Below are 22184 nucleotides of genomic sequence, written 5' to 3'. Positions count from 1 at the left end.
TCAAACCCAACATACTAGCAAACATCAAAGATATAAAGGAATGCGATGCACCCGTATCAAATAAAACATGAGCCCAAGAGTGTGAGATAAGAACCATACCATCGACAACTCCCTGGTCAGCACCGCCCTGCACATCATCAACCCCATGAGCGTAGGCTTGAGCGGATGACTTTGCTTTTGCCTTGCCCCTTCCCTGACTAGGGTAGCTTGTACTTGCACCAGACCCTCCACCTTGATTGTACCCTCTTTGACTCCCACTAGGAGCAGGATTTTGGAAACCTTGTGAGTACCCCATGTTGAACCCTGAACCTTGTGGCCTGAACTGGTGTTGATACTGAGACTGCTGGCCCGATTGGGGTGTGAAACCATAGGATGAAGACTGCGACTGGTTTGTCCTGGGCTGTCCATGAAAAGGAGTAGACTCTACATAGCTCCCTATGGGTCCTCCATGAGATGCTTGAAATCTTTGTTGTCGTTGCGGGCAATCTTTCTTCTTATGACCTTGTTGACCACAACTGAAACACCCGTATGGTCCACTACGAGTCTTTCCAGATGAACCACTACTAGTGCTACCCCCACTAAATTGTTGTCCTTGGGACCATTGTCCTTGATTCTTCTTGGTCATCTTTCAGTCACTTCCTCTTCCTCTGCTTGTGTTCTTCTTCTCATTCCCTTCTACATGAGCCTCAGTTCGCAAGGCTGCTGTCACACACTCAGTCAAGTTGTTAAAGGTCAAAGGGGCTATTGGACCACGTATCGCAGGCCTCAAACGACGCATGAACTGTTCAATCACCAAGGGTTGATCAACAACACCAGGATATGCATAAGAGGATAGCTCTACAAACTTCATGTAAAATTCATTCACAGTCATATCCCCTTGTCTTAGACCATCAAATACTCCAATAAGAGCCCTCCTGTGAGATGGACTAAAACATTGTTCCCTGAAAACTTCCTCAAATTCTCGCCAAGTCATCCCATCAGTTTTCATTGTCCTGGACAAGGTCTCCCACCAATCTGCTGCACCACCCTCTAACTTGGACACAGCAAAAGTAACTTGATATTCCTCAGGTGTTCGTATTGTGTTGAAATTTTTCTTTATTTGCCTCAACCACCTTTCAGCTACCATGGGATCTTGTCCACCCTCAAACTCAGGCACTTGGATCCGATGAAAGATCTGAAAATGATGACTTTGTCGAGCGGCAGGATCCATTTGTTGAGCGAGAATAGCTCTTAAGGCTTCGAGAAGGGCGTTCATAGGGAATTCAGCTTGTGGAGGTTGGACATTAGCTTGAGGGGCGTCTTCTCCAACCGTTCTCCTTGTCTTCTTTCCTTTTGGAGGCATTTTCTTAGGTCTGAGAACCAAAAGCTAATTAGTTAGTGAGGATTGGATGCTAATAATATAAATATGCCTTATACATATAAATACCAAGATATTTATTACTATTATTATTTAAAATAATTCTAAACTATTTGGTGACACACTCCGAGGTAATTAAACCCGGTGCTCTGATACCATTTTTCTGTCATGACCCGAGCCCTAGGCTGTGGCAGATGTGTAATATCCATAACTTGGGTGGTCAAAGGTCACACTTTGACCCTTGTAAGAAAATAAAGCTTATAAATGATCCTTTTATTTATATTACAAAATACTATTTTAAAAGATATGGATTAACTCCTATATTAATAAGAAAATATTAGTAATAAAATCAGGACCACCCATCAATATAAGAGAACAGTAATATTCCCACAGTTATGTAATCACCAAATAGATAGATTTAATAAGTCAATAAAATACCAAAATAATACCTAGCATCCATCATTTCCCATTTCTAACTAGTACATAGCTAATTTAAGTCATCCAGACCATCCATTTGTTCTTAAATACAAAATCAGTCTCATTAGAAGGTGAAAGAGTAAAATATGACTAAACTAATAACGACATTCCTTTCCCAACGGTACCATCCTCATCCACTAGCATCAAACTGAGTTCCTGGAATGGGAGAAAATAGGGGGTGAGCTTATAAAGCCCAGTAGGAAAACAACTAATATCAAAGGACCCTTGGTTTAATAAAATTCTTGCATGGTTAGCTCTATAAAAATAAAATGTCTCATCAACAGTATGAATATGTACAAATAAAATAGAGAGACCACAAATAATCACAAATCAAACGTCAAATGCATATCACACCGTCCACTAGACCCCTAACTCTCAATACCAAATCATAGAAAATGACTTCCAAAACCGGGTAGTCGCATCTGATATCCACCATAAATAACGGGGCTCAGATTTAATTCACTCCCTGTACAGATTCTAGGTCTTTCACCTACAGGTAAGTGCACACCTGATCTACCTATGATGACACAGAGACTAGGTCGTGAAATAACAATATGCATCGAACATGATCAACATGGCTCTCATCAATATAACCAAAGCAGGCAAATAATAAGCATAACAAAAGAACATATTCCTGTTTATTTTCTAGAAAATTCGGCAGCATAACAGCTGTATTTTGAATAAACCCAAAAATCATAACCTGCATAAATATTTGCACACAAAAATATATTTGGCACTCGGTGCCCCAGAACAGTCCAGAAAATATGCAGATTGAGTTTTCAATTTTTCAAACAATTTTGTAAATTATAAAAATTGGAATATGTCTAATGTTATACAACACATATAAAAATCAAGTCCAAAAATCAAGTTGAGTCCCTACCTCTCCCGAGTCGTTAAACTTTTTCCAAAAGACGATCTTAAGCTCTCAAGTCCCGAGCTCCAATTGTTTAGTCCAAACTTACATATTACTCTCACCTATACCATCAAATGATTAAATAATTATCATCATCGCATTCTACATTCAAAACTGAGTCCAACGACATATAATATGACTATATTTAAAATTTGGGATTCCAAAACCTCACCTAAGCGGTGCACATTAACAATCGGTGGCGGTAAAAATTAGTGTACCGGAAATGTCGCCGAAAATAGGAGTAGTATATATCAAAACGACCACCTCGACGAGTAGATCACACTCATGCCAACCGTTTGTCAAAACGGTACATGAGGTCACCGAAAAGTCGCTGGAAAGGGGCGGAGCTACAAAAATGTCACCGGAAAAAGTTGTTAACCGGGAAAAATGGTTTAGTGTAGGTTGTTCTCCTCGACGAGCTGAGTTTAGTGGTGAAGACGATTCGTCAAACGGACGCTGGAGGTGACCGAAAAATCCGTTCAAAGTTTGAAATCCCAAACTTTGACTTGCGATCCCGAGTCAACGGCGGCGAGAGGAGCGGCGCCGCTTGGGGGGTGAGGTCGCCGGCACTTGGGCTTTCGATTTGTCCGGCGCGTTGGGTCGGGCGGTGGCCGGAGGTGGGTTGCCGGAGTGTGGTGGTTATGGAGGTTTATGGGTTATTTTTTTTTCTTTTTGTATTTGAAGAGAGAAGGAAAGAAAGATAAATATATAGACAGAGAGAGGGTGAGAGAAAACGTAATCTGTATAAAATAATTTTTTTTTTATATACATATATATATTATTTTATTATTATTTTATATATATATATAAAAGCACATTTGACTCGGTCAAACCGAGTCTTTTCAGTTTGCTTGTTTCCCAATTATTATTTTCAATTTTAATTGCCATGTAATTGCTAATCAAAGCCTAGCAAAAATAGGAAAGTGGTGGATGACACTAAATAAGGTAGTTAATTGATTACACAGTAATTAAGGAAACTGTTTTATTTGGAAAGTTGTGCTCTCCCTTTTCCCTATATAAAGCAACCTTGTTCTCTTCTCTTGTATGCATGGTAAGCCACGAAATTCAAGAGAGAAATAGAGAGAAAATTTCGAAATCCTTGTGAGATGAGTAGTGCCCACACACATCAAGTGGTACCTCAATCATAGTATGTAAGACTATGGAAATTCTGCATCAAAGAAGGAGAAAAGAAGATCCAGGTTCAGATCTTGGTGATGCTCTGCTACAGAAAGGAATCAAGGGCTAGAGATCTGAACGGAAGGAGTCATATTATTCCGCTGCACCCACTGTAAGGTTTTTCTAACTTTATATGTGTTTATTTTCATTGTTTTAAAATTCATATTAGGTTGTTAATCCAACATACTTGTTAGTAAATCTAGATCCTGGTAAAATAATTTCCAACAGGACCCTGCTACCTGGATCTTAGAATTTCTTCATCTTGTTGGCGGATACGATCTTGCATTTTCGTGAATCTCTGCTCCCAATCTGAAGGAGCTTGAAATGGATTTTCGTGAATCTCTTGCTTATTCGTAAGCAATTGCAAATGAAGAAACAGGGGAACAAGTGGGTGAAACCTACGGCTTGATATACATTATCGATGAAGGAACGACAAACTATTTGAAAGTTCTTGGAGTCTGTTAAATTTCCAAATGGATATGCAGCAAACTTGTCTCGAAATATAATTATGAAAGAAGGGAAGATTACTTCTTTAAAAAGTCACGACTGTCATATATTATTACAGATATTGCTACCTATTTGTGTAAGGCCATACTTGAAAAAAAAAAAAGTGATGAGTGTAATTGCTGAATTATCCTTATTTTTTCAAAAACTATGTGCGAAGACATTGTATGTGAAAGACTTAAATGATTTGGAAGAAGGCATCGTGTTCACACTTTGTAAGATGGAAAGTATTTCCCCCCTGCCTTTTTCGATGTGATGATTCATCTAGCGGTCCACTTGCCAAAGGAAGCCAAGTTAGGTGGTCCTATCCAAATGCGATGGATGTATTCAATTGAAAGGTAACATAATTTTTGTTACCTTAACAAATAATGAATTTTAAAAATTTGCACTAATGTATACATTAATTATATAACCTTTTATAGGGAAATGGGTCATTTGAAAAAATATGTAAAGAACAAAGCTCGGCCTGAAGGTTCCATTGCTAAAGGATATATAATTAGTGAGGCATTAAATTTTTGTTCTATGTATCTTCATGGGATAGAAACTCGTTTCAATCGTCCAGATCGAAATCCAGATGATGTCGGAGTAAGAAGAGAATCAGCATTATCCATATTCAACTTACCAACTAGACCATTTGGGAAACAATCATCAATCAGAATAAGTGAAGATGAACGAAATATGGTTCATTGGCACATTCTGAATAATTGTCCTGAATTGGAGCCATATTTGGAGTAAGTTTTCTTTAATTCATCTTAAATATATCCTAAAAAATTTATGTTGTCGTAAATAAAATAATTCTTATCTGAGAGTTACTTACTTTGAATCAGAGAACACAGATTGTTTTTACAATCTAAAGGTGTTTTGGATATTGACGAATCACAGAAAAAAAAATTCCATCTTGGTTTGAAAATAAAGTAAGTTCGTAAATTTGTATATCTTTCAAATGGAATATGCATATTTAATCTCATTTTAACTATACAAATTATTATCTCAAGTTAAAAGAATGAATGAATGCTCATATTCTACAGCCCAAGATGATTTATATGCCATTGCAATTCAGCCTAATTTTTTAATTTGCAAGTATGCTGGTTGTATGGTTAATGGTGTTAGATAGCACACAAAAACTCGAGATGAAAAACGAGTCACTCAAAATTATGGAATTCGAGCTAAGCAGAATATAATGGGAACCTTTGTGATTTTTATGGTGTCATCGATGAAATATGGGAACTACATTACATCTATTTCAATAAGGTGATATTGTTCAAATGTTCTTGGTATAACACCAGTGAGAGTCCACGTAGAATCTATACGGAATATCATATGACTAGTATAAATATTAGCTCATATTAGTTTGAAGACGACTCGTTTCTTCTTGCAAATCAAGTTAATCCAGTAGTCTATTTAGATGACATTAAAAAAGGAGAAAATTGGAAAGTGGTGCAAAAGGTAAACCATCGTCATATTTGGGAAATACCATCAGAGCCTGAAGTTGATGATGGAGAACGAGTTGTCCAGAATCGTGAAGCATATCAAGAAGACTCCTCAAACAACATTAATCTCACATTGGATTCCTCAAACAACATGGATGACGTTCTTATTCGAAAAGATATTGATGAAGTTGAAACTGATGAGTTATTGATTGACTCCCCAAAAGATCAAAATAATCAAGTTCAACACGAATTAAACATTGATGATATTGATGAAGAAGTACTACTTAGTGGTTCAGATTCTAAAACTGACTGTGATGAAAGTGATTAATATAAAGGGTGTGTAAATAACTTTATTTTGTTAATGGGATAATTTAATATTAGCTACTAATAATTTATCATTTCAGATTTTATTATGTCAAGTAGTACGAGAAAAGGTAGCTCAAAACGAGGACGCACTGATACTTTAGATCAACCCTTGAGTAGTACGAGAAGATTTAGCTCTAAACGGGCACACAATGATACTCAATCACCATCAGATTCACCGCAATCCTTGACACCTTCTACTGATGACCCTTCAACAGTTCCATTACATGATGAACAACGTCAATCTTCAAAATGTACAAAATTTTATCATCACTCTTATTTTGAAAAAAATACATTTATAAATACTTATTAATTATATATTTTTCTTACAAAAAATAGAAATACAAAAGAACGTACGTGGTCCTACTCGTGGAGATCGCTTAAGCCGTGAACTGAAGAATGACAAAATAACTAATTTAACTATTACCTATAATAAGGGCGAGCTTCGAGTTTATGGTGATAATACTTCTGATTTTTCAACCAATGTTGGCGTAAATGTACGCCATCATGCTCCATTGCAATATAGTGGTTGGAGCAAAGTTCCACCTGCAGAAAAAAAGCTGTATATGCTCGTATACAGGTACATTTGTTAATATATTCATTTTTCAATATTTCTTTTAATTAGGTAATTTTATATTTATTTATTCAAAACTTATGCAGGATGTATTCAAATTGGACTTTGCAAAAGATCCATATCTTGAGGTAATTTGTGATGAATATTGCAAAAATGCATACAACAATCATCGTCATAATTGTCACCGACATTATAAAAAAATTATCGAGGAAGGAAAAAATCCATTAGAGCATCGACCTACGGGTTTGGTGATAAAAGAAGCTGACTGGAAATGGATGTGCACTGCATGTTTCTCCAGCGAAGAGTGGAAGGTATCATAATGTCTATTTCATCATATAAAATTTTAATTTTCATAAAAAATTATTAATTTCAATTACTTTTTTTTTTTGCAGAAAAAGTCTGTGGCTGGCTCAAAAAATAGATCAAAAGTAAAATTTATGCATAGGGGATGAAGTAAATCATTTACTCAACACTTACATGAGACGGTAAAAATAATTTATTATTACTAATTAATTTTAAATTACTATGTATAAGTTTTTTAAATTTTTTTCACTTAATTATTTCAGAAGTCTACACCGGTAATGGATGTAGATGAAGGACAATCAAAGTCTATTAATGCTGGAGAGATTGAAACATTCAAAAAAACTCACTACACAGAAAAAAAAAAATTGATGGATCAACCAAATTGCTGAGGAAAAATATGTATGCAACACATTCACTATAAGTTAATAACATTTTCTCCACTATTTACATTTTATATAAATATATTACATAATTTTTTTTATCTTTGTAGAAAGAGATGATTGAGTTACGTGAAGATCAACTTAATCAACACGAAGCTGGTACATTAATAATGGTGGACGATGCTGTTATCTATAGACAAGTTTTAGGTGATGCTAAGTATGGGTGGCTAAGAGGGACTGGACCTGTAATAGGAAAAAAATTATCAATAGAGTTATCATCTAAATCCAAGGAGCTTCAAGAACAAGGCATTGAAAAATTAGAAAAAATCATCAAAGATTTTACCAGTTAAAAAGATGGTATTTTTGAAAAATATATTCAAGAAAAAGTGGACAAGCGGGTTGAATCATTGGAAAGAAAATTCTTGGAAGGACATAAATTTCAATCATCATCAAATAAAGAGTCAAATCCACCACAACAGTGGCCAACTCCACCAACAATGGTTTTTTTTTTCATTTAAAATAATATTGATTTTACAACTATTATAACTAATTCTTCTATGTTGTTTGTAGGATAAAACTTATAGATTAACTTTGGGAGACGGTGATGTAGTTGCTATTGGTGAAATTTTTCCGGGAAAACAAGTTCATGGGAAAGATTTGGAAAAAGGCAATGTACGAGTACGCATAATTGAATGTTCGAATGAAAATGCTCGTCTTCCTGTCCATGTTCGTGATGATTTAATCTTCGTAAAAGATGCAGTCCAAAGCTTTGTTGCATGGCCGGAACACTTAATCATCTTTGGTGATTCTGAGGTAAAAGAAAATAGTTTGATTTGTATTTAGCCTTTCTATTATAATTAATTATTGTTTAATAATATTTTAGGCATTAAAAACTATGGAGAAGAATGAACATTTATCTCCACACATGCCAACTCAGAAAGCTTCAACAAGTTCGATGAATGTGAAAGACTCTCCTGTTCCATTTGTTATGCCCAAAATCATCCCAAGGAGCGTCAAAGCTATATTGTTAAGTGTTCAATATCGCAAAAGTAGAGAGGAGTATCGTATTGAAATGGATCCAAATATTTTTGGGTCTGATAAAGATTTGTATATTGAACCTAAAGATATAGTTCATCATGGCACAAATGTTGAGATTGGAGCTGAGTGTATCGCATTTTATATAAGGTAAGAGATTTTTTTTTTTCATATTTTTTAATCGCACACTTAATAACATTATTTAATTTGGTATTGTTATAATGTTTAGGATCTTACATGAAAGGTTAAAAAATTCAAAAAGAGAGAAATATTTTCGTTTTATTCATCCAAGTTGGGCTTCAACAGTTGGATCCTATTTGCTGCAAAATGTAGAATTAATAGCAGATCGATTAGCAAGCGCAGGGGAGATGCAACTTTCATTGATCCCTATTAATATAGGGTAAGATTAACTTAAATTATTATTTTAGCTATATAGTAATATATTTATATATTAAAATTTTTTCTTCCATCACTAGTTTTCATTGGGTGCTAATAATAATTGATCCATTACGTGAGATGTACTTCTGGCTCAATCCAACTGGAGAACTACCAAGTGATACAATTAAGAATTTTATCGCAATGTAAGTGAATAATATTTATCATTAGTATAATAAGCATCAAATTAAAATTTATATGTAATAGTGTTGATGTTAATTTGTTTATTATTTAGGATTTTTGACTATTACAATGCTTCAAAAAAGAAAATTCCAAGAGCAGCTGGTATTATATGGAAAATTATAAAAGTGAGTAGTCTTTATCTCTCAAAATATATAATAAATTTTTGTATTTCACAAATATTTAATGATTTTACAACAAAATATTACTTTTAATTATTTATTTTAAGAGATTCTTACACATCTATATAAATGTGACACTTGACAACCCAAAAACTTTGAATGTGGATATTATGTTATGAAATACATGCGGGATTTATGCATGGATTAAAGACATCTCAATTGGTTAAATACTAATGTATATGAAATATACATCTTTTTCAATATATATATATAATATTTAAGTTCACTAATATTTATTAATATTTTTTTTCAGTGCAACAATAGAATGGAGAATTATTACACAAATGAAGAAATTGATGAAATTCGAATAGAGTGGGCCGATGCATTCATAGAATTGATTTAATATTTTATTATGTTTTTATTCATTTTTATTGAACAAATGAATCATACTATATTCATTAATTATTTAATTTATACATTATCATTTTATTTTATTTGTTTATATTAATATTTTAGTTTATCTTTTTTCTCTTCTAAATTATTTTTCAACACTCTTTAGAAGTTTCAATAAAGCAACGATATAAGTTTATTTTGTGAGAAAATTATAATTCTACTCTTTAAAATTTTTTATTTTTAAAATAATATTTAGTAATATTGTTTGCATTAAGTGCCAACCTAATTATAATTAATTTTAATTTTTTTAAAAGTACATGCAAATTGTATATATTTACCAAATTAATAATTTACGTAATAAATGCAATAAAGGATAAAAAAAAATTCACTAAAATTAATAACAAAATTACATAAATAATTTACATTCATTGGAGAAACATTAAAAATAATATTTATATTTTAGTAAAAAAAATCAATTATTTACTGTATTTTCTAATATTTAGTATAACAATTTTATAAATAATAATTATATTTTTACTCTAATAAATTAATTAGTAGGTAACAAAATATTATAATTTATTAAATATAAATTACAAAAGTGGTAAATAATATTTTTATACAAGAAAAAATAATTGTTGAGCATTGATTGCGAAAAGAAATATGTTTCTACTAAAAAATGCATATGGTAGCAAAAATTAGTAGCTGAAAATATTATTTTGCTACTAAACACAATTGGTAGAAAAATTGGTAGCAAAAAATACAAAGATCTTTTGCTATTAAGAAATATGGTAGTTAAATTGGTAGCTAAACACAAAAATTTTGCTACCAAAATTTATTAGTAGCTAAAAATCACAATTGCCTACTAAATAATTTGGCAGTACAAATATTTGGTCTTATTTGTTTGGTATTGGCTACTAAGAAATTTTGTTACTAAAATTTGGTAGCAATAAGCTACATTTTGCTACCAATAAAATTTGGTAGCAAAAAGCATGGTAGCTTAAAGATATTTTTCTTGTAGTGCATGGGTCTATATAACCGAGCTTCCAATAAGCAGATCAAGAATTTATAACGTAAATTCACTGAGTTATTAATATTTCGTTGAATCCACGCATAGAACTTAGAATTGCACTCTCAGTATATAGAATGCTCTATATGTTCCACCATATAGACACATCATTAGTTATCCATTGTTATAATCCTAATTTGATCAATGATCCTCTATATGAATGATCTACACTGTAAAGAGATTAGATTACTGTTACACCCTACAATGTATTTTATCCTTAAAACACTTAACCCCGTATAAATGATATTTCAGCTTATGTGAAATGAGTACTCCACCATTTATTTTCGTTTGGTCAAGCTCGAAGGAGATCATCCTTTACTTACTATTCGCCAGATAGAAGCTATAGATTCCATGTTTATGTTAGCGCTCCCACTCAATTGCATTACCCTGTTCCCAAAATGTACGTATCACCCTGACCCAAAAGTAGGCTTAACTAACAAATCAAAGAACACGAATAACCTCTTGAGATTGAGCCTAATCATAACAGGATTAAGATCATTTGATCTAGGATCAACTAGGCGATATTGACTTGAATAGATATTACGGTAAGTTTAATAAATCTAAGTCAAAGTTCAATATCGGTCCCTTCTGATGCATACTCCATGAATCCAACCTGAGCTTTACTTTAACCAATGCTCTGGAAAGAACATAGCATTTCTCCGAATGCAAGTAAACTCTATTGTAGATTATCATTCAGTAAAACCCTGTGTCTGATAAATTTAGGAAACTTTATTCACATAGTCATGTTTACTTTCCAAAGTGTTGACAACACAATAAACAGGATCAAGTATGTGAAAAGGGTTTTAGATGAATTTATAAATCAAATAGACAAGCAATTGATAAGGTGAACCAAAACATACACAAATGACTGAAAAATACTTCTGTTTCTTTATTGATGTTGAAATGGAGTTTTATTTAGGGCATAAAACCCAACATGAAATTCTTCATAGGAGACATGGAACTCTGAAGAGTGTTCTTGAACACCTAAGATCTAGTAGAAAAAGTGTTCAGAACCAACTGGGAAGGCCCCTATAAAGTTATAGAGATAACTAGTAAAGGAGCCTACAAGCTGGGACGGCACAACGAGAACATGGGGCTTGTTCTCCTACCAAGATACTAGAATAGAGAGCACCTTCGCAAATACTAGTAGTAACCAACTTACAAAATGTTACTTTTCAGTAGTAGTTCTACCAACTCATCATTAGAGTGAAAAGAGCTAGTACCCATAACCTTTTTGGTGGGGCTGCCCACGACGGCCTTTGCTATGCAAGTCAAGCAAGGGTAGCCATTTGATATCTAGAAGCAAATATTTTTTATGTAAGCATGTAGATTTAATTTATGTATGTTGCACAGCAACAAAGACTAATTAATGAATAAAAAATAATTTTTATGTTCAAATATATTGTGTCTAAACAACTTGCTAACAAGATAACTTTTTAAATTTTTTCCTTTTCTGTTCCACATGCGTACAATAGTAAGCACCCTAAGAAAATTCCTAGGCAAGTTCTATGAAACTTGGTGAATTTCAAGTGACCAAGAGACTGTAAGTCTGCGAGCTCACTTGTGGGGCACCTACACCGTACAATGCATCGAACTAGCACAGAGAACTTATGCAGAGAAATTTTAACTCTTAGTATAAGCTACTAAATCTGCCTCTAAGTTAGGCGCAGGGATACTTCAGCTTCGCATAAAGAAAAGTATATTTGGATACTTACATGTCAAGGCAATAAGAAGATAGCCAGAATTAAAGACTGCCTGGTCGATCATAAAACCCATAGTAAAAAAGCTTTAAGGCTAAAGAATAGTAATGTTCAAAAAAAGGAACATGAAAGTCCTGAGGTTGGAAATAAGTTGTGTTCAAAAGTAAAAGACTCATAAACCATACAGATTATGAAATAAAATGTATATATTGATAAAACCATAAAGCTAAAATACTAATAAGCTAAAACTACATGTGTGAAGATGCAGGTGGGGCTGAATCAAAAGCTGCAGAGTCTAGATTATGAAGTGTGGGCCAGCCATAGCCTCTGTAGGCTGGCCGGCCACCTGGTCAAAGCCTAGTCTGCAACCTCCTCAGCAGGTGGGCTGGCCATCTCCTCATCAGAGTGCCCCAAGGATGATCCTTGTAGCTAGATGGTGGTTTGGCCTACATCCAACCTGCTCTCAAAAAGGGCTTTCCCTTGGGCCAATGTGCTCTCCAAGAAAGAAACATCGTGTTTGGTTTTATGCCCTAAATAAAACTTCATTTCAATGTAATCCATTTTATTCAAACATCAATAAAGAAACAGAAGTTTTTTTCATTCATTTGTGTATGTTTTGGTTCATGTTATCAATTGCTTGTCTATTTGATTTATAAATTCATCTGAAACCCTTTTCACATACTTGCTCTTGTTTATTGTGTTGTCAACACATTGGAAAGTAAACATGACTGTGTGAATAAAGTTTCCTAGATTTATTAGACACAGGGTTTTACTGATATGATAATCTACAACAGAGTTTACTTGCATTTGGAGAAATGCTATCTTCTTTCCAGAGCATTGTTTAAAGTAAACCTCAGGTTGGGTGCATGGACTATGCATCGAAAGGGACCGATATTGAACTTTGACTTAGATTTATTAAACTTACCGTAATATCTATTCAAGTCAATATCGCCTAGTTGATCCTAGATCAAATGATCTTAATCCTGTTATGATTACGCTCAATCTCAAGAGGTTATTCGTGTTCTTTGATTTGTTAGTTAAACCTACTTTTGGGTCAGGGTGATACGTACATTTTGGGAACACGGTAGTGCAATTGAGTTGGAGCGCTAACATAAACATGGAATCTATAGTTTCTTTCTGGCGAATAGTAAGTAAAGGATGATCTCCTTCGAGCTTGACCAAACGAAAATAAATGGTGGAGTACTCATTTCACATAAGCTGAAATATCATCTATACGGGGTTAAGTGTTTTAAGGATAAAATACATTGTAGGGTGTAACGGTAATCTAATCCCTTTACAGTGTAGATCATTCATATAGAGGATCATTGATCAAATTAGGATTATAACAATGGATAACTAATGATGTGTCTATATGGTGGAACATATAGAGCATTCTATATACTGAGAGTGCAATTCTAAGTTCTATGCGTGGATTCAACGAAATATTAATAACTCAGTGAATTTACGTTATAAATTCTTGATCTGCTTATTGGAAGCTCGGTTATATAGACCCATGGTCCCCCCCCACTAGTTGAGATAATATTGCTTGTAAGACTCATATAATTGGTTTTGATTAATCAATTATATTTCTCAAATTAGACTATGTCTATTTGTGAATTTTTCACTAAGTAAGGGCGAAATTGTAAAGAAAGAGTTTTTAGGGCATATTTGTTAATTATGATACTTTGTATGGTTAAATTAATAAATATGATATATGACAATATTATTTAATAATTATTTATATTTATTAAATAGTTAGAATTGGCATTTAAATGGTTAAAATTGAAAATTGGCGCTTTTGAGAAAATGAGATGCAGAAATGATAAAACTGCAAAATTGCAAACGTGAAGCCCAAATCCACATTGCCTAGGCCGGCCACTTTTATAGGTTTTTCATCTGATATTTTCATTATTTTAATGCCAAATAATTCAAACCTAACCCTAGTGGAATGCTATATAGTGAAGGCTTCAGGAAAATTACACTTACACATCTGATTTCCTTCAGAGAAAACCTGAGCCTTCTCTCTCTAACCTAGCCGCCACCTATACTCTTCTTCTTCTCTCTTGAATTTCGAACCTTTTAGTGTTAGAGTAGTGCCCACACACAGCAAGTGATACCTCAATCATAGTGAGGAAGATCGTGAAGAAAGACATTCAACAAGAAGGAGTTCCAGCACTAAAGAAGGAGTGAAAGAGATCCAGGTTCAGATCTTGATAATACTCTGCGACAGAAAAGATACAAGGGTTAGAGATCTTAACGGAAGGAGACATAATATTCCGCTGCACCCAATGTAATTTTCTCATACTTTATATGTGTTTATTTCATAATCGTTTTAGAAGTTCATATTTAGGGTGTTAATCAACATACTTATGAGTAGATCTAAGATCCTGGTAAAATAATTTCCAACACATCGACCATGTAAGAAAGATCGGCTCTGGGGTTAGGCAGCTTGAACTCATATCTGAGTTTCAAAGACAAGCCAACGTATTCATCCCTTATGGCATGGTTGCCATCGAGGGATGCCTTTAGCTTCTCCTGAGACCTCCTAAGTTCAGTATCCAACCTGGAGTTGTTAGCAGTGAGAAAGGTGTTCTCCTGATTCCTAGTGCCGAGCATGACCTCTAAACAAGAACTCTTGTTCTGGTTTTGTAAGCCAAGAGCCTCCATATCAACCAAAGCCTTGCCTTTCGCCAAGAGATTAGCCTCCAAGGTCTTTCCCTGCTCCCAAAGAGCACCCAAAGACACCCTAGAGTTTCCATGCAAAAAGCTAAGCTTCATAAAGGCCTAAAAACAAATCAAGGTCATGATAAGTTCCAGAAGACAACACTAACAAGCCAGCCCCTATACGGTGCAGCCAAGGGCGGCCGACCTCTCAAAGACACTACCCATGGCTGGCCAGCTTCCTACAACAGCCCCTATGGTCGACCACCTTACAAAACCACAGAAAAATTGATCAAAGTAAAATGTGCAACTTACCAAGGCAAACTCCTAACGACCAACGGTAGAAAGCCTCTTTGACTCACCATTACCAAGCTCCTGCAGCTCACAATCCACAGTAGGATAGGCTCTATCTAGATGCCTACAAGCTACCTCCATGGATTTCTACCCCATGGCTGAGCCAACTCCCCTACTAGGCTTTTGGGTGCCCCTGCTTGAAAGTCGTTCCCTCCTAACTGGAGGGTCATCCATCATGGGCTGCCCAACCGGTGCACTCCATGGAGGAGGAAGAGATGACCCTACAACATCTTTAGCATAGGTGGTCTGAGCTACCTTGGCCTTCGGACGACGCAAAGGCTCTTCTAAAGTTCCACTAGCTAGACCTTTGAACCTAGAATACATATCTACAAGAAGAAAGTAACAAAGTCATAATACATGTTACAAATATTCAATGCAAGACAAGAATATAAAAGATGGTGTAATCAACTATCAAATACCATCATCCTAAGAAGAGGAATCATTTGAATCCTTAACAGCTGCCTTGCCCTTGCCTCTAGATGCAAGCAAGGGGCAAGTAGGCCCCGTAGAGCTCTGGCCTCTAGAGCTAATCCGTAGACTAGTGTCCATAACTGTGCCCCCATGAGCCAAGCACTCGCAGAGGGCCCTCTCCTTCTTCTCCAGACACTGGGCTATCCGCGATAGAGGAACATCGTCATCCATCTCAGGAACATGTCCACCACCAGGACAAACCTCCTCAGTAGTAAGGGCTCCATCCCCACTACCTGATAGGCCCTTGGCCCCCACAACTCCAGAAGCAGGAGGATACAGGTCGTACTTCTAAAAGTTGGCAACACTAGCAAACCTTATTATGTTCCTCTTCACTACGGGGAGGGACAAGATGTGGTTCGTGTTGGAGTGCTTATATGTCAGCACTCACTGGAAGCGGTGATGTCAAATCTCCTAGACATCCTAGGCAATGAAGTACTTTTGGGCATATCCACCAACTTTTGACATAGGCACGCTGTTGGTGTGACCCAACCACTGGTGGCCAACCTAATTGAAGTAGAAGTACCCCGTCCAGTTTTGCTTTGGAGCAGACTTCAAATCAAAGTAAGATCCAATCTCATACAGAGTAGGTTAAGGTTAGCCTAGCTTTGCATAGAGAACAAAGATTGCTGAGAGATATTCAATACTTTTTCTGGTGGTTAGTGTTGGACACATCACGAAGTAAGCAACTATATCTCAAAAATATGGGTGTAACGGAACACTACCCCTACTGGATATGGTACTCTAACCATGCCATCCAACTGAAGGCCAGCTAATATGCTCTCTGATCCCTCGTGGGCATCTCATAGTGGACACCTCTCACTAGTCAATTGGCCAGTATCCTATCAAAAGTCTCGATAGGAATAACAGATGCGGAAGAGACCCACTTGTCTCCCCGTGATCTAACATCAAGAACCTTAGGCTCTAAAGACTGTATTAAGACATGGCATGCCTATCATCGTGGCTAGCCTAGCCTGTTCAATGGCTGCCCATCAATGTCATATGCACCAAGAGGGTAGTTTTGGATGATAGCACAAGTCTTAAAAGTCCTCCTCCTACTAGGCACAGCCTCCTCAACCTCAGACTCAGTGTAAAAATTCACAGCCCCTTGGTCGACCTCTGGCACCTCTGCTTTTTCTCCTCTACAATGATAACTATGCCCATTGTTGCCACCCTAGAAACATGAGGATCATACGCTGGTGCACTATGACACGACCCCTTCATCTAGCCATAGTATATTACTATCAATCCAGAATAACTCAAAAGGGAGCAAACAGACAGATTGAATGTTATCTCTCAAAAGTAAAGCTAACGAGACCTATGACACAACAATTGTCAACTCCCCAAACCAATGCTCGAAATCACCTGCATAGAAGAGACAAGGGGAGGTGAGCAACCTGACAAAGCTACAGACAAAGTCTGGTCAATTGTACCCAACGGTACATTCTAGGTAAATTACATTGTACAAGGCTGGGTATCAATGAAGTACCATCTCAAGTATATCTACATAGACAAATAGTGATTCCTATGTTGTGCACTTGACTATAATGGATTCATTACCAAGTCTTACATAGAGTTCCCATGGAAACCACACATAAGATTACAGTTGCATATGCCTACAAGGCCATTATGAAATCCTTGCCGAGGTCAAAAAAGGGTTGAATACTAGTTGCCCACTTGGAACCTTGGCCTTGGCCGGCCAGGGTTCCCAAGCTCAAGAGGGTCGGCCAGGTCCCATGACCCAGCCTAGAGCTAGAGAGGAATCTTATTTTTAGGCATAGGCCAGCCACCTTTTTGGGTACCCCCTTTGTCGGTTAGACCACATGGTGAACACCCATGGCCAGGCAGGTCTTGAACAAGACCCCATGGCCGGCGAGGGTATAGGTCGGATCTAAACATGTGTTTTTAAGAAATCAAACATGTTCTTTGTATTCTTCATGACTCAAAGAGACTACAATCACAACGAAGTTCAAAATCTGATCTTTTTCGCCTAGAAATCACACATTACACATCCTAAGACTACAATGCAGACCAAAATACCGAAAAGATTACAATCTAATGTGGGAATCAGAAAACATTAAAAGCGAAGAAAAGCTTCATGAAATTATGGAAAATTAAACTAAATCAAGTAAATAGGAGGAAAAGATAGCTTACCCACTACAAGAAACCTTTGACAAAGAGAATGGGAAGCTTGGATTACCGAAATGGCACAAAAATCTTGGGAGATGGAGCAATGTGGGGCTTTGGCCTATAGAGAGAAGGATGAGCTTTCAAAAGTTACTTTTTCTAGTGAGAGAATGAAATGTGGAAAGTGAAAAGAGTTTTCCATCTATAAGGCTTATATAACTTTTGTGGGACCACTTCTTTACTTGCAACGCAATGTTCAACTAAAAAGTATGTAAAAGTACAATACAATTAACTTGCTACAACAAATAAGATCAGACAATCAAGAGCAGATATTTTAAAGACTAAATGTGCAACAAAATTTACTCAGTTAAGGCTACATAAGTCCCAACTAAGCTAGAAAGTCCCTATCCGCACAGACATCTGCATAGAGACTTGGGGGGGGGGAAATGTTATCTCAAGTTCTACCCACTTGACGTGGCATGTCTATGTACCTAATATTAGCACCATATGGTAGTACAGCTTGCCAACATGAAGTCCAAGTCATCTACTCTGCACTTCAACCAATCAAGAGTCCCAACACTCAAACGGCATGATGGATGACGAACCAGCCACCTCAAGGAGGCTGGCTAGCCACCCCTGGCCGGTCCTATGGCCAGCTTCTGGATAGCACAAGGCCGGCCAGCATGCATCCTGCAAATGCAAGGTGGGCCATACATTGGCCTGGCAAGACTTTGGTGCACAGCTTCACACGTGGACATCAGTCTAGATTACGAATTGGGCTTTAACAACCCACAAAAATAGAGGGAAAATATCTATTTTTAAGGGGCATTTTAGTCATCTATATGGTACTAATTTAATATGTAAATATATGCTTATTTTACCTAATTGAAGGGTTTAAGCTCTCCTATATAAAGAGCTAAAACCAAACCCTAAAATGATAAGTTCTAAGTCTGATCTCTCTCTCTCTCTCACGCCCACCATTTCTCTTTTCATAACTTGAGATTTCCAATCTCTAATTCCTACATTATAACCTTAAGAGAGCTACATTAGATCCCACCTATAGTGATCTGACTAGTATTATCTCTCGGTATCAATACAACTAAAAGAAGAATAGGTCATTACCCACTAACTAAAGGGGTCAAACCTCTATAAAATCCTGTGTCATTTGCTTTAATTGTTCATATTGAGTAACATGTTGCAAGCATCAACATTGAACGTGACTTCACTATTGGTTGTTCCAAATTTAAGGTCAATATAGGCAAACAGCCTTTATAGCTTCCTTCAAAAACTAGCTACATGTATCAAGATCATTCAGTCCTGGAATAGAAGTCAAGGCATTCATAGGAATAAGATTATGCACACTCAAGCCACCATGGAAAACATCTACAACTCTCACACTCTCAACTCCAATGATCTGAAAAAGGCTAAAGTCTTCCAAGCTTCTCTTGATACCCTACTTTACAAGGACAAAATCTTTATGAAGCTAAGATCGAGAGTTAATTGACTTAGAGTAGGGAACAAAAATACCTAATTTTTCCACAATAAAGCCTTTACTAGAAAGAAAAATAACTTGATTCGATCCATTACCCTCGGTGATGACTTGATGGTTAAGGGAACCAGCAACATAACATCTCACTTTGTGAATTTCTATAAATCCTTGTTCACCTCTCAAGGCTATGACAATGTGGCCACTTCTGAGATTCTCAATGGTATCCATAATAGGCTCTCCCTAAACCAAATGAACTCCCTAAGCAAAGCCTACAGTGAGAATGAGGTCAAAGAATCACTTTTCCTTCTTTCTTGGGATAAAGCCCATGGGGTGGATGATCTTAATACCTATTTCTACCAAAATAATTGTACCACTCTTGGATTAACCTTTGCAAAGCTATTTTGGTTGTCTTGAACAATAACTCTGACATTTTCCTCATCAATAACACAGTTATTGCTCTGATCCCAAAAAAAAGAATGCTTCCAAACTTAGGGACTTCAAACCCATCAGCCTTGTTCAACTCTTTACAAAGTGGTGGCCAAAGTTCTTGCTAATAGACTTAAAGGGGTCCTTGATACTATCATCTCCAATAACCAAAGTGCCTTCCTTTCTGATATGTTGATCTTTGATAACATCATTATATCCAATGATGGGCTGCTATCAAGTTCATGCCATCAACAGCAGGAAGTCTAGAAAGTTAGGATGGGCTGCCATCAAGTTTGACATGAAGAAAGCTTTTGACGGAGTGGAGTGGAGCTTTGTTAAAGCTCTCCTCCACCATGTTGGTTTCCCCCACAATTTTACCTCCCTTGTGCTTAAGTGTGTTTCCTCGGTCTCAACCAGAATCCTCATTAATGGTAGTTTTTTTGAAGTGTTTCATCCCACAAGAGGAATAAGACAAGGGGACCCCTTGTCTGCTTACCTGTTTCTCTTAGTGGATGAAGGGCTCTGAGCTGTCATTCGTGTCAAGGCATCCAACATGGAATTCTCTAGCCTTTCAATCTGTAGGAATGCCCCTGTGATTTGTCACTTTCTCTTTGTTGATGACAACATTTTCTTCACTCATATTAATGCTCAATCCAGCTCAGTTATAAGGGGTATCCTTCAAACCTATAATCGAGCCACTAGCCAACTGGTTAACTTTACAAAATTAGCCATTCTTTTCTCCCCTAATACCAACCCTGCAGCCAAGGTTAATTTCTACAACTCTCTGGGACTTATAAATGAGGGCTTTGTAAGTAAGTATTTGGGAGTTCCTCACTGTGTAGGCAGGGGTAAGAACTCTGCCTTCCATTACCTGGTCCAAAATTTCTCATCCAAAATGAATGTTTGGAATGCTAAGTTTTTTTCTAGAGCTGGAAAAAAAACTCTTATCAAGGTTGTGGTCCAAGCTATCCCTTCCTATGCTATGTCTTCTTTTAGGTTTCTTAGTAGCACTTGTAAAAGTCTCCAAAAGCTCACTGCTAATTTTTGGTGGGCCTCAACAAATAACAAAATCAAAATCCACTGGAAAAATTGGTCTTCTATGTGTGTCTCTAAGTTTTATAGGGGGCTGGGTTTTTGATCTCTCACAAGTCACAATCAAGCTCTCCTAGCTAAGCAGGCATGGAGAATCAGAACTAACCCATCCTCCCTTCATTGTTGCTTTCTCAAAGCTCAATCCTTTAACAACATTGACTTCCACCAAGCTACCAAGGGACTTTGCTCTTCTATCACTTTGAGAAGTCTTCTTTGGGGCAGAGATCTTCTTTTAAAAGGGTTTGTTTGAAAAGTAGGAAATGGGAAGTCCATCTTGCTTTTAATACCTCGTTGGGTTCCAAGTTTGACTACTCTTACTCCCTTACAAGATTCTCTTCCCCATAACCTTATTGTTTCCTTTTTCATTGATGATACAGGGTCCTAGAACAGAGGAAAACTCCAGTAGCTCCTGCCTACTGACCAAGTCGATATGGTAATACAGGTGCCTATCGATCCCTTCAACAATGATTGCCTCCTTTGGCAGCATCATCCCTCTGGCCTTTTTAGTGTAAACTCTGCCTATCATTTGGCAAACTCCTTATTTGCCTCAAGTTCTCCCTCTTCCATTGAGAAACACTACACCAAAAATGCTATTTAATAACACTTATAAATGTCACAATTATATATTTTTAGTAACACTTATAGTTTTTGTAACATTTGTAGGAAGTGTAAGATATGCCCATGTGAGGTAAAGGGAAATGTTACTAAATGAGTCACTTTAGTAACATTTGAAAATGCCACTAGAATAATAATTAATAACATTTTCAAATGTCACTAATAGATTTTTATATGTTTATTTTTTTATATTTAAATAATTTTTGTGACATTTTAAAATTGTTATTAAATTATATTACTCACATTTGAAACGATGTCATCAATAGTATATTTTACTATTTAAAATGCCATTTTATCTTTTAAATATTATATAAATAATTAATTTTAAATATATTAAAATAATATATAATTAGTATTGGTATTTAATTACTTAGTTATTATGAGTACTACTTATACAATGATAGGTACTATATCGTCAGAACAAAAAATATTAGAAACTTGCAAATTTGATAATTTCATTATTCAATTTTTTTATAATTACATGAAAATGTTTAGGAACATACATAAATAGCAATTTCTATCATTTAAAACACTAATACTTGAA

At 36.0% G+C, this 22184-nt stretch overlaps 1 protein-coding gene across 1 annotated transcript; it reads right to left on the bottom strand.

The window, feature by feature from the left end:
- Positions 1–628: 628 nt before the first annotated feature.
- Positions 629–1342, bottom strand: LOC133030401 (uncharacterized). The gene has a single exon (XM_061103138.1). The coding sequence runs from the start codon at positions 1340–1342 to the stop codon at positions 629–631; it is 714 nt and encodes a 237-aa protein (XP_060959121.1).
- Between the last annotated feature and the right edge of the window lie 20842 nt (positions 1343–22184).

This window comes from Cannabis sativa, chromosome 8 (assembly GCF_029168945.1).
Source record: "Cannabis sativa cultivar Pink pepper isolate KNU-18-1 chromosome 8, ASM2916894v1, whole genome shotgun sequence".
NCBI lineage: Eukaryota > Viridiplantae > Streptophyta > Magnoliopsida > Rosales > Cannabaceae > Cannabis > Cannabis sativa.
Note: the sequence above shows the minus strand (reverse complement) of the source record. Positions and strands in the feature narration are given on the sequence as shown.